The sequence below is a fragment of the Centropristis striata genome, chromosome 8, assembly GCF_030273125.1.
Source record: "Centropristis striata isolate RG_2023a ecotype Rhode Island chromosome 8, C.striata_1.0, whole genome shotgun sequence".
Classification (NCBI taxonomy): Eukaryota; Metazoa; Chordata; class Actinopteri; order Perciformes; family Serranidae; genus Centropristis; species Centropristis striata.
Genome location: NC_081524.1, coordinates 10,642,670 through 10,656,170, shown reverse-complemented (window position 1 = coordinate 10,656,170; position 13,501 = coordinate 10,642,670). Strand labels below are relative to the sequence as shown.

Below are 13,501 nucleotides of genomic sequence, written 5' to 3'. Positions count from 1 at the left end.
CTCAACATAACCCCATTTATAACAGTAATAAGAGCATTAGTGTTAGCAGATCAGCCCTGTGTTCCCAGTCTCTTTCTATGGTTCTTGATATTAAGTAATATTGTATGAGATAAGTAATCTTCACAGCTCACACTGCAAACGAAAGAAGCGATGTGGGCATTTCAAATGTGGTTTGAAAGGTAAAATTCTTCAACCATTGTGATAGAGATATCAATATCAAAATCAGGAAGGGAGTATATGTTTCATCACATCAAAGTTGATTTCAACATAACTTTCCAAGGAAAACATGAATTAAACAATTGTCCTTGTGAAATACATGTTTCAGAACATGAAACCCCTTGAAAGGTTACCTTAATGATTCTTATTAAAATGATATTGAGCTGGGGAACATAGATACTGTGCATAAACTGTTCTTTTAGGCAAGTAGACTGACTGTGGTTGACGTCTCATTGTTTAAAGGTTGTTTAAAGTTCAACATTTTGAGAAATCAGCTTCTCTTTCCTGTTGAGGGTTAAATGTGAAAATTGATACTGAACAGCATGTATACAGTGGGGACATAGTATTTTGTGAAAACATTGCGCCTTGAACTTTGGCCCTGTTGCTCATATGGGCAGAGGATTGTGGGTTTAGAATAGCTAGAAAAGCACAAAGAGTAATGTTTGGCATAATTACTACATTTGCGGTACTTTGTAATGGGATAAACTACATTTTTTTCTGACATACAAAGACTGTTAGTATTAGTACTGGAATACACCTACAGAGATTGAAGCCTATTCTTGCTCACATTATGCACATTTAGATATATTTTGCTTATTTCCTTTACTTATTAGGGAATTACAAACAGTGTTGTTGCACTTAATACAGTAATTGAAATGAACTGAACTGACTTATCCAGTCTTCTTCTTCCAAAGCACATATTTTAGCTTCTATGGAGGTAAAAAAAAGTTAACTATGATGACGAGCTAAGCTGTTGTAAAAATCAGTTAAATGCATTACAAACTACTATATCTTCCAGTGGTGGAAAAAGTATTCAGATCCCTTTCTTAAGTAAAAGTATCAGCATCAAAATGTACTTAAAGTATCAAAAGTAAAAGTACTCATTATGTAGAATGGACCCATTCAGATTGTTAAATATATTACAAATATATTATTGGATTATTATGATTATTGATGTAAGCAGGATTTTAATTTTCTCAAGGTAGTGCTCATTTTAATTATCTAATATATTGTTATGAGGTTTCATTTGTAAAAAAGAAAAGAAAAAAAAGTCTAATAATTTTAAATTGATCATGTTTTTATGTTAAATCCCAACCTGAAAATTAACTAAAGCTGGCAGCTAAATGCAGTGTGCAATAAATGCAATATTTGCCTCTAAAATGTAGTGAAGTAGAAGTATAAAGTTTCATAAAATGGAAATACTCAAGTAAAGTAATAACTTTACTTAAGTGTACTAAGTTACATTCCATCAATGCTCTTTATACTTTTGTATTAAACACATTGAGGAAACACACAGGTTGATGATTTATCACCTTTAATTTCATCATTTTAAATAGTTTTTTTTAGCAGTAAGCAGATTGGTTGATTATCAGAAGAATGATGCTTTGTTTCAGGAAAATCAATCAAACTTTTAATAGGTGAAAGGTTGTTTTGTGTTTACAATCGTGATGATTGGTTCAAAGGAGGAGATTGCTGTCTAGGAAAATAGAAACACTGAATATACTTGCACTGTTCTTTGTAAGGCCTAATATGAATGTACCCTGCTAAAATGTAATTAATACCAGAGCAAAATTTTAAAAAATCACATTACTGTAAATATTTCTAGTTGAGCACACTTACTTGACTTCTTAAATTGGTGATTATCATACCGATTCTGTGACAAAATACACTAAAACGAATGCAGTTTAGCTCAGTGTTCCTGCAATAAATCCCACTATCATGAAGATTACACGTTTTGTTTTTGTTAAGGAGTGGTTTAGAGAGGTATTGAATCAACTTTATGGCGCCTTTTGCAGGCTGTAGTTTAGTTTAGTGCAGCTGACATTAAGAGAAGAGAAATTAAATCACAGTGTGTAAAGACAAGGATTAAACAGTCTAATTCCAAGACTTGTTATGGTCCTTAAAGAGAGTAAAGATGAAGGAGTTAGTGTGACATCATGACCAAAAACACATTAAAATAAATACATTATCATCAATAAAATTATACACTAATAAACAAACAATATTAAAAGTACATACAGCTTATTGCTAGAATGATTACGGGACACTTCCAAGTTCAACATAAGACATAATTAGACATTTCTTTCTAAAGTTATAGAGGTTACCTCATCAGGAGCCCTGTTAAACTCTGCTGCATTATACTGAGTGATGGTGAATATTAATTCAACCTAGTTATATCTATAAGGTGAGATTGAATATGAGAAGTATCTCTCAGTATGATGCAATCAACGCCTCTGAAGGTACTGTATAGATGGATTTTGTTGCAGGACTGTTGTATTGGTAGTTTTAGCTTGGTGTTCCTAATAAACTGGCAACTTTGAGTGCATGTTGGTACACTGTTAAAAAGATGATGGCAACAGTTTCGGGGGGACCATTGGAACATTATAAGCTACATGATAAGACTAATAAAATAATACGATTTAGATATAGACTTAGATAGTTGATTCCAATGTGACTCATAGTTAAGCTTTTTTGCATTTGCATTTCACTTTTTTTTTCAATAACCTTCTTTACTTATTCGAATGGACCTGATGCATGCTATCAAAAGATGATTTAATATTTTTCCTTTTTTTAAAATAGCCTCCTGCATTAAATGAATTATCCTGATGCCTGGATGATTAAATATTTTTAGATTTTTTTTCCCCCCATTTTTTAAAAATAGTCTCCTGCACTTACATGAACAATCCTGATGCATGGTATTATAAGAGGATTAAATATTTTTAGATTTTTTCCTTTTTAAAAAAAATATATCCTCCTATATATTGTGTGTATTTACACAAATTATCTGGATTCATGTTAACAAAACATAATTAAATATTTAAAAAAATGTCACATGTCTTTTTTTAAATAGCCTCCTGCACTTAGTTGGATGATCATGTTGTTATTATGCTTTTGGTTGTTGTTTTTCAAACAGCCTCCTGTACTTACACAAATTATCCTGGTGAATGTTATTAAAAGATGATTGAACATTTTTAGACCCCCCCCCCCCCCCCCCCCCCCTTTTTTTTTTAAAATAGCCTCCTGCACTTAGTTGAATGACCCTGATGCATGTTATTAAAAGATTATTTAATATTTTTAGATTTTTATTTTTTTATAAATGGCCTCCTGAGATAGTTTTCATATGTTTACTTTTTTTTAAAATAGCCTCCTGCACTTAGTTGAATGATCCTGATGCATGCTATTATAATATTAAATATATTTAGATTTTTCTTTAAATAGCCCCCTGCACTTAGTTGAAACACCGTGATGCATGTTATTAAAATATGATTAAATATTTTTAGATAAAAAATTAAAAAAAGATTGCATTAACATGAATGATCCGGATTCATGTCATCAAAAGATAATTCAATATTTGATTTTTTTTCATAATGATCCAGATGCATGTTATACTTATGCTTGTGCTTGTTCTTTCAAATAGCCTCCTGTACTTACATGAATTATCATGATGCATGTTAATAAAAAGGTGATTAAACATTTGATTTTTTCCCCCAATTTTTAAAAATAGCCTCCTGCACTTACTCGAATGATCCTGATGCATGATATCAAAACATGATAAAATGTCTTAAAGCTATTTTTCATTTTAATGTTTTTTTAAAGCCCCATGCACTTAGTTAAATTATCTTAATTCATGTTATTAAGAGATGATTAAATATATTTAGATTTTTACTTTAAAAAAAACAAAAAACAATAGCCTCCTGTATTTACATGAATGATCCGGATGCATGATATCAATACATGATAAAATGTCTTAAAGCTATTTTTCATTTTAATGTTTTTTTAAAGTCCCATGCACTTAGTTCAATTATCTTGATGCATGTTATTAATAGATGATTAAATATTTTTAGATATATTTTTTAAAAATAACCTCCCTCATGCATTTACATGAATGATCCTGATGCATGTTATTAAAAGATGCTTACATGTCTTTATATTATTTTTTATTTTCACTTTAAAAAAAAAAAAAAAACCTTCTGCACTTAGTTGAATGATCCTGATGCATGTTATTAAAAGATGCTTAAATGTCTTTATATTATTTTTAATTTAACTTTTTTTTAAATAACCTTCTGCACTTAGTTGAATAATCTTGATGCATGTTATTAAGAGGATGATTAAATATTGTCAGTGGTTTGTGCGGCACTGACAGTCACCTGGATGTGTCCCCGGTCAGCTGATGCGGGTGTGATGCGGCTCTCGGCTGCAGCTCATTGGCCACGCATCATCTGGACAGTCACATGCGCGTTTGTGTTTGGTTTCACTTCCGCACTCCGCTGCTGTCACTAGCCTGTTAGCATCTTCCTGGATCACACCCAGCACATTTTGCTGCACAAAGCGCCTTTATTACCCTGAACAGAAAAGGCGCGCAGCTTACAGAGTTCCTGTAAAACTCCAGAGTGCGTGCACGTTTACTTTATTTTATCTGTGAAACAAAACAGCAGCTTTAACAAGTCAACCAGGAAGCGACGTTAGCGAGAGGAAGCTCACTGCATCACCAGCGGGCTGCATGTTTAAACAACTGTTAAACTGTAACTAACAAAAGGATCTCTGCGCCTCAACGCGGCTGGAGAAGTCATGAAGGTGAGTGCATGATGTGGCCAGAAGTTACACTCTCAAGTGTCTATAACTGCGCTTCCTCTGGAAAAGTTGCTGCCTCGTGTGGAGATGAACAGACATTTTGCATGCACACACTTTAAAATGTGCTTTTACAACTTCCTTTTTTCACAATCAGGCTACACGATGTTCATACAATCCCTTTCCTGTATTTATTTCTTTGAGATTGTAGCCTACGCTAAAATTAGTCATTGTTAAATAAAGTGGACGGGTAGTTTCCTCATAATTGCGGGGTTTTTTATTGTCCAGGAAGCAAATTAATGACAAAGCAAGTCACTTAGCCCTTTGATGCACAACATATATACACCTTCTAATGGACAACGTGGGTCAAAAATGACCCGCATTCATTTCCCATGTTATTTCATGCTGGCTGTGTGTTTGAAAATCTTCATAGATCATTATATCCTTTTTTCCTTTCAAACTTTATGACAAACATCGGTCTTTATTACACACATGGGTCAAAGATGACCTTGTGCATTAGAAGCATAGTGATATAAAAAGGGGGTTTATTCAATAAGTAAGTAAGTAAGAAAATTGAAAATGAGGAGGTATGATGATCAAAAACAAGTTAATTGAGGAAAAGTGAATGATGAAATTAATTTATTGCAAAGATAAAGAATATAAAAACTCAGTCAGGTCACGTTAGACCCATGTTGTGTATCAAAGGGTTAAAGTCAACAGGAGTTCTGTAATTCAAAAACCCTACAGATTAATTTAGAATGATTTAAAAAAACAAAACAGAAATAGAATAAAATTGTCTCTTTGTATATCTGTAACATTTAGATATAAAGAGCGTGTTTACTGAGAAGTTAATTGACAAATAGTTTATGGAAGAAAGAATCAGACACTTTAGTTATGACGTGAATTAAACAAAGTGGTAGAAGATTATTAGCCAGTGAATCAAGCTAATTGATGCGGTTATGAGATGATCAGCTAATGTCTCTGCTCAAGAAGCTGATTATTTATTTATTATAGTATTTCAACACCAAGGCTCAGAAGGCAGCTACACAAACAATGTTTATTATATTCATTCAAGTTTACACATTTTCTTTTTTCTTTCTGGCTCAGAAGAGCTTGCTGTGATCAAGTGCACTTGCAAATTCTATTTATTTTTAATTCATAATTTTACAAAGTTTTTTTATTAGGTTTATGTAGTTCATACATTTAAAAACATACAATTTGAAACGGGTGCACTGCAGACAGAGTGCTACTTAAGTAAACAGAGAAAATTAAGACACAAAAGTGTTAAATTAACATTCTTTAAGTTCAGCAGTTTAGAGTCTTATTCATTATGACTATTAAATTGTACTTTATCAGATGCAATGATGTATGTACATATAGGCGTGTGTTTGTGTATACGTAGTGATATAGTGACAAATCTGGTTACTTTTTCACATTGATGCAGTCTTATGAAACCATAAAAAGTGCTGCTCCTTGATTTGCAGTTTTGCTCACATCACATATGTCGAAAGGATTAGAGCTGCAAAACTATTTTTATTATAGATGTTTCCGCCTTTTAGCTTCTAAATTTATTGAATAATCAATGTATTTGTAAAATAGTGAAAAATGCCCATTTATTATTATACCCTAATGTGACATTTTGAAATAGATTGTTTTGTTCAATCAACAGCCTAAAACCTAATCAATCAATCAGTCAATCAGTTTAGTGTCATATTTGAGGGGAAAAAGGCAGCAATTTTTTTGTATTACTGATTTTTTTTTTTAAATACTTAAGTGCTTAATCTGACTGATGGGCAAAATAGTTGCCCATCAGTCTTCTGACAGTCGACTAATGAATAAATCTCCAACTCCTTCCAAAAGTCTCTAATGGTGAACATAATGTCTCACATTATATAATTTTCAAAGTTCAACAGTCATTTCGAATGAATGATAATGAAAGTGTAATATTTGAGAATTGATTTTATGTTGATCTATGGGTTTTTTTTTCCAAGTCCAAGCACCAATCATTTCTTGCTGTGACTCCTGTGCCAGGTGGTCAACTCTCCCGACGGAGGGACCCTCCTGGTGTGGACGCTGGTTGTCCTGAGTGTGAGTGGGGTGCACGCCACTGATGGCACCAAAAGCTGTAAACTGTTGTCTGAGTCTGTGTCAGAACGGAAAGTCCTCAGTCGACTAGAGGGACTCGCCCATCAGAAGTAAGAAGTGACTCAACTCTGTAGCTGCATGTTCAATCACCTGTTATCAATCAAACATCAGCACTGATTGACTGTAAACCAGCCATGACGGAGGAGCTTTGCTTGATTTTCCTTCAGATTTAGGGCTGTGCTCTCTGTTTTTACCACTGTCTTACATATTAACTATTTGCTCTCATGTGGACAGCTTCACAGCTGAGACCAAGAACGGATCAGAGGTTTACACGTATGTGTTCCAGCTGTGTGGAGACGCAGGAGGTGTTCCAGGAGCCGGGGTCATTCAGTACGACAGCAAGAAAACGGATAATAAACCAACAGTGATCGGCATGTATGATTCAACAAAGGCCATTGGAGGAAGTAAGTTTCTGCAAAATTTCCCACTTATTCTTGTAATGTCATAAGCTACAACCATTCTGGGGCTCCTTGTTTGAGTTCTTCACTAAGGCCCTCAATCATCCATGTAACCCAGAGCCATTCACCGTGTTGTTCGGGTTGGCCAATCCAGATGGTGTGAAAAGTAGTTGTGAAGCTAAGGCTATCTCCCTTTCAACATTGTTAGCCAGAAAGCTAATTTTACAGTCTTGGAAATCTGAAAGGGCTCCTACATTTGAAATGTGGTTGAGAGAGCTGGGAAATGTATTACACTTACACAAATCAGGTACATCATATCTGCTAAAGAGGATATCTTTTTTTTTTTTTTATCTGGCAATCTTTTCTCGATTTAATGTCTAAAAACTGAATTAGTGCTATTCTGTTGCTGGGTCATTTATTTTATACCTATGTTCTGTTTGTCTCATGTCAAAGACTGTAAAAAAAAAAAAAAAAAAAAAAACTGTACGGTTCTGTGTAGCTCCACCAACTATTTCTAATTTGTATATATTTTTCTGTTATGAAAACAATGAAAATAAATACACAAAAGTGTCTGCAAAATATAACAACTTGAATCTCGTGTTTTGAGACCAATTCTGAGCATAATGAGGTTAAAATGTGATAAAATTGTTTACTGCCAATTCTTGAATTATATCTGAACATTAATTTATCATTCCATCTGGTGCTTTAGTTCAGTTTTGTGTTTACGTTCTCTCTTTTAAAACTCGCAGGTGACTGGGTGTTGCTGATCTATGAAAATGGTGAAAAATACGATTTGCACTGCTCCCAGGAAAAGAGGAAAGCCATGATCATGATCTCTTGTGACAGGACAATGGCAGAGGTAAAATAAACACAGACTTTGATTTCATAAATTGAAATGCTGACTTCATAGGTGTTTAGGGCAAAAACCGCACCATGTTTAACCCATTGAACCCCGCATGGTTTCAAAGCGTATTTTCCCCCTCACATTTTACTCACTGTGCCCTCTTTTTTGTAAATAATATATATATGTCCTGTACCTCTATGGAAACAGTACAATCATGGCTAAAAGTAGGAAACATCATAAATGCCTTTTGTGCAGTATAACATAGTCTAATGTCAAAAATCATAAGTAAATAACAGATGAATTGTTAATTTATCTCATATAATTGGAAAATAAAACTATAAGTTCCATATTTTTCAGGTTTCCAAAAGTGTTACCAATATTGGGGGGAAAACAGGGGCTCCACATGCTATACATATAAAACTATTTACATTTTTACACACTCTTTTGTACTATTTTTGGTGAACTTTTAAATGAAACATGTAGAATTTTAAGCTTATATTTGATTTTCCTGACAGCAGCATCTTTCAAGAACCAGTGGAAGTTTGAAAATCAGACGATAATACTGTTTTTATAGTTTATACTTTACTAGTGCAGTGCCCATAGGAAGTATGTATTCGTATAGTGGGAGATTAAGTAGATTTTTTAATTATGGCCAAATGAGGTTGTGTGTGAAAGTGGGATGTACAATGAGGTGTAATACTCTTGCATAGTGTTAATACACAAAGTGTATATTGGGTATTAAATGGATGTACATTAAGATATAAAGAGACACAGAAATAGTTATTTTAACAAAAAGAAACTTAATTATTCAACATGGTTGCAACTCCATAAAACACTTACTTTTCATAAGATACGACCACCATCCAGCACATACACATTGAACATTGATATTCACTGGAAACTATTTGGATATTATTGGAAAATCGAACCTTGTAGCGCACTTTAAAACTCCCAAAGAGAGGTAGGTTAAATAGACTTCCAGATGAGATGAGTCAGGGTGGAAATCCAGAGTGAATTGTGTTACTGACCAGGTGTAGGCCTATCACACAATGGGGCGGAGCTACACTAAAAGGCGTCCAATCAGAAACAGTGCAATGCTGCAACACGTCCTACGTAAATAATGATATTCTGAAAAATGAATACAAAAATCTTCAAAATTGAGGATGCACACCTTCGTGCCATGCACAAGCCACATACGAAATCTGAGGTCATTCTGACTAACGGTCAGCGGATATGCCCTAGACACACACACACACACACACACACACACAGAGACACTTCTTGCTTTTAAAGATAGATGGCAAGTTTTTTTTTGTGTGTGTTTGAAGAAAACATGCCTGCAGAGGGGTTCAGAGGGTTTAAACAAAAATGCATTAAGAGGGTGGGTACATGTTGCTTCAGGTATCGGTGTGAAGATCACATAAGATCCAAGAAGGTATTTGAGTAACATAGCCACAAACTCTGCACAGCGTCATATAGTACTACGTCATAGGGTTTTACAACTGTGGGAGTTATCAGTCATTTTATTCTTTGTCTTAATGGTTACACAGGAAACTGTAGGAATACTTCATTAATGTCACAAGTAATCTACTAGAAATGTACCTTTGCAATGCAGCATATTGCAGGATGAGGGTCAACTTTTTTTGCACTAGCAGGAATCTCATTGAAATGAATGAAATGGTTCAGTTTTCACTCAGGGCTAATGTAGGTCAGTACGTGGCCTCATGTTTCCCCTTTTGTGAAATGTAGTCTTGTGCTCTGCGTTTGTGTTTTGCTTTGTATTCAGCTCAATTTCTCTCCGTCTCACTCCCAGGGCAAGATGAAGGTGGAGCTGGAGGACCGGGACAGGAACGAGGGATGTTTCTACCTTTTTGAGCTGGACTCCAGTGCAGTCTGCCCAGCTATTGAGACCCACATCAGCACTGGCTCCATCATACTCATCATGTGCGTAAAGACAGTCTGTAATAACACACATAACTCTTAACATTTAAGGATAAACAGGTGCATCTCAATAAATTAGAATATCATAGAAAAGTGTATTTATGTCAGTAATTGAATTCAAAAAGTGGAAATAACACATTATATAGATCCATTACACACAGAATGAAACATTTTAATGTCTTCATTTATTTATTTTCTTCTAATTAAAATGATTATGGCTTACATTTAATGAAGACCTAAAATTCAGTGTCTCAGCAAAAAGTTTATTACAAAAGACCAATTTTAAAAAGTATGTTTAATATGGAAATGTTGGCCTCTGAAAAGTATGTCCATCTATATGACTCAATACTTGGTTGGGGCTATTTGACTTGAACTACTGGAAATGGACTTTTCCATCATATTCTAATTTGTTGAGATGCACCTGTACAGTTATATTATGAATGATCAGTCATTAAAGGCCCTTTCTTCCCCCAGTGGTTTCTGTCTTCTGGCTGTTTATCTGATTGGAGGTTTCCTCTACCAGCGACTGATTGTTGGAGCCAAAGGCATGGACCAGTTCCCAAATTATGCTTTTTGGGTGGAGGTTGGCAATCTGACAGCGGTAAGATTAAGATTAGGATTCGCTTATTAATCCCACAACAGGGAAATTCAAACCCTGCATTGAACCCGTCCTTTAATACGCACAAGTGAACACGACATGCTACACGTGAGCCTACTGCAGTCGATGAGTAATGTCATTCATTCGTCTTGTGGCTTTCTCTGGAAATAAATGACAAATTTGCCCCCCCCCCTCTTTACAGGATGGATGTGACTTTGTGTGCCGGTCACGAAATCGTGAGGAAGCCCCGGCCTACAGGGGAGTGGCCTCCGAACCTTTAGAAGAAGAACAAGAGGAGAGAGACGACCACCTACTACCTATGTGACCTCAAAATGTCACAAATGGGAAAGAAACTTTCACTGTGTGACACAGTTTATTCTCTCACAGTTTGCAGGTTGCTGTTAGACACAAGCCTCGTTTTTCTTGTTAAATTTCGACACTTTGCGTGTATATTCCAGACTTGTGCCTGCGGCATCACTCTGATCTGTTTACTGCTGTAGAGGGTATGTTACTCATAGGGCTGACAGACCTGACTCCTCCTCCTACCCCATGCATTTTCATTCAGCGGTTCGATGTCCAACGAATGGGTGATATTTCCGTGTTTAGAAAGTGACAATAAAGACTATTCTTCCATAGAAACACAAAAAGGAAAAAAGATATGATAATGGATTTCTACCCGATTTAAACCTAATGACGTAATGCTCATCTTTTTCTGCATAGCTCATGATTCATTGTTTGAAGTTGCTGCAGGTTGCAGCAAGCTGTTTTCCCCCAGGACCTGGGCCTTATTCCAGAAGCCAGCTTTACTTTGTAAGCCTGACTCATATTCACTTGAGTCTGTTCCATAAAATAAATTGGAAAACGTCAAGCTCAGCTACTATGACGAATTATGCTGGAAAACTAGTTGAATTTGCTTTATGGAACTGGCTTCTTCGGTAAACTCACTTCATGGACCAGGGCTGTGGTGCACTGATGGTTGCAGTTTACAAAGCACACACGTGTGTTTGATTGTGTAATTTGGCTTTAATCAGTTTGTGTTTTTGTTTTCAGAGTTAGAAAAGTAATTTGAGAATGTAAATGTTTAATTTCATTTTCTGTGACTGTGCCTACGGTCTTGTTAAGAAATCACTGGGAAAAAACCATTGCTCAACTGGTTTTAATTTTACTTTTTTTTTTTTTTAACCTCTTTCCTTTCTCCCACATCATGGGGAAAAGCTTTACATCAAACCTTTTTTTTCAGTACCGTCAACAATGCAGTTAAATTAATGCGCTAAACTTACAAATTTGGTGTAAAAAAAGCAAAAAAAGCATTGAACTGAAATTGAAACTGTATTATGTCTCAAATCACTAATTTTTGCTTTTCACTGCTAATTCACAGTGTGATTGCAATTAGAAGATATTTATATATGAATTCTGCTATTCATAATTTACGATATCGATAAGGATTAGGTATATATGTAGAATATGTACTTGTATTTTCATGGAATATGTTTGCAGCAAAATACCAATATGCAGAATCACTAAACAGATAATATTGATAATAACTAATAATATTATGATGGCTGAACTCACACTAACACTCTGGTGAAGAGTCGAGTGTCTTGACCAAATATTCAGGCGGCTTCATGCCTGATGCTTTGCTTCTTTAGCAGAATAGAGCTGCAATGAAAGCACTTAATTTCCTCTTTGTATCAATATATTATTGTTGTAAAACTGTTACAGCTTTGAGGATATAAATAATGAAGTTTGTAATATTTTTAGAAATTTCAGATGCGATGCTAAAGATTAAGGCAGGAATTTGACTGTGATGGCAAAATTATGTAATTGAGTTTAAGTTGTGAATGAAGTTACTGTATTATTGTCAGTGTGAGCACTTATGTTTGTTTTTGTTTGTTTCTATCACTTGCTTTTTGTGTTTATTAGGGTGAAATTTCTTTCATTAGTTTAGAGACTCAGCTCCCGGATCATGATCTGGTGGTTGTAATGAATTGAACAACCTACACATTAATATGACACCCTGTTTGGTTTGAGGATGATTTCATTTCCCCAAATGTTTTATTTGTTTTTTGATTGCATTAAAAATAAATCATGAAAATAGTTTATGTATGCCCATTGTGGTGGTGAAATCAGTACACACCCAAGTGCACTCATCTTTGGAGATTTAATGAATGTAAAATGTTTTAATAAAAACATTTCATGCATAACTTTTTTTAAATTAATAATTTCAATGAACGATATGTTTTAGATATTTTTTGTTAATGTTGAGTTGTGTTTTGAGGTTTTTTATTTGCATTTTAAGTTGTTGCAAGAAACCTTATTGAAAGAATACATTGGGAAAGAGAAAAATAAATAATTCTAATCATAAATTATTCTCCACTTCTACAAAAAAGAATCCACAATTAAACTTGAAGCTTGAAAAAGAAAATAGGGATTTGAAAAAACACATTTAAATTGTATAATGATACTATAAAAATGTAAAGTGGCATTAACAAGTTGTCAAATGACATTTAAAAAGCAAAAAACTTAACTGAAAATGCTTTGAAAACTGAAAGCTTAAACTGTAAAGATGAAATTATTTTTTAAATATTGCATTTGCACCTTACTATTTTGCATTTACTAGTTATAATAGTTAATTGGTAGTAATAAAATAATCTTTTTAATTATATTTCCCTTTTTTTTATTTCAAAAAGGACCCCATGACATTAGACTGGTTTTAGGACATGTAGAAAAAAAACATTAACATCTTTTGTTCATCATTATTGGTCAATTTTAGTCAAATATTTACAAAAT

At 34.2% G+C, this 13,501-nt stretch overlaps 1 protein-coding gene across 1 annotated transcript; it reads left to right on the top strand.

Moving 5' to 3' along the window:
• The first annotated feature begins 4,453 nt into the window (after window positions 1-4,453).
• On the top strand, window positions 4,454-12,915 carry m6pr (mannose-6-phosphate receptor (cation dependent)). The gene is made up of 7 exons (XM_059340171.1): window positions 4,454-4,791; window positions 6,817-6,980; window positions 7,165-7,334; window positions 8,078-8,187; window positions 9,986-10,116; window positions 10,588-10,714; window positions 10,914-12,915. The coding sequence occupies exons 1-7, from the start codon at window positions 4,786-4,788 to the stop codon at window positions 11,034-11,036; spliced, it is 831 nt and encodes a 276-aa protein (XP_059196154.1). The 5' UTR covers window positions 4,454-4,785; the 3' UTR covers window positions 11,037-12,915.
• The last annotated feature ends 586 nt before the right edge of the window (window positions 12,916-13,501 follow it).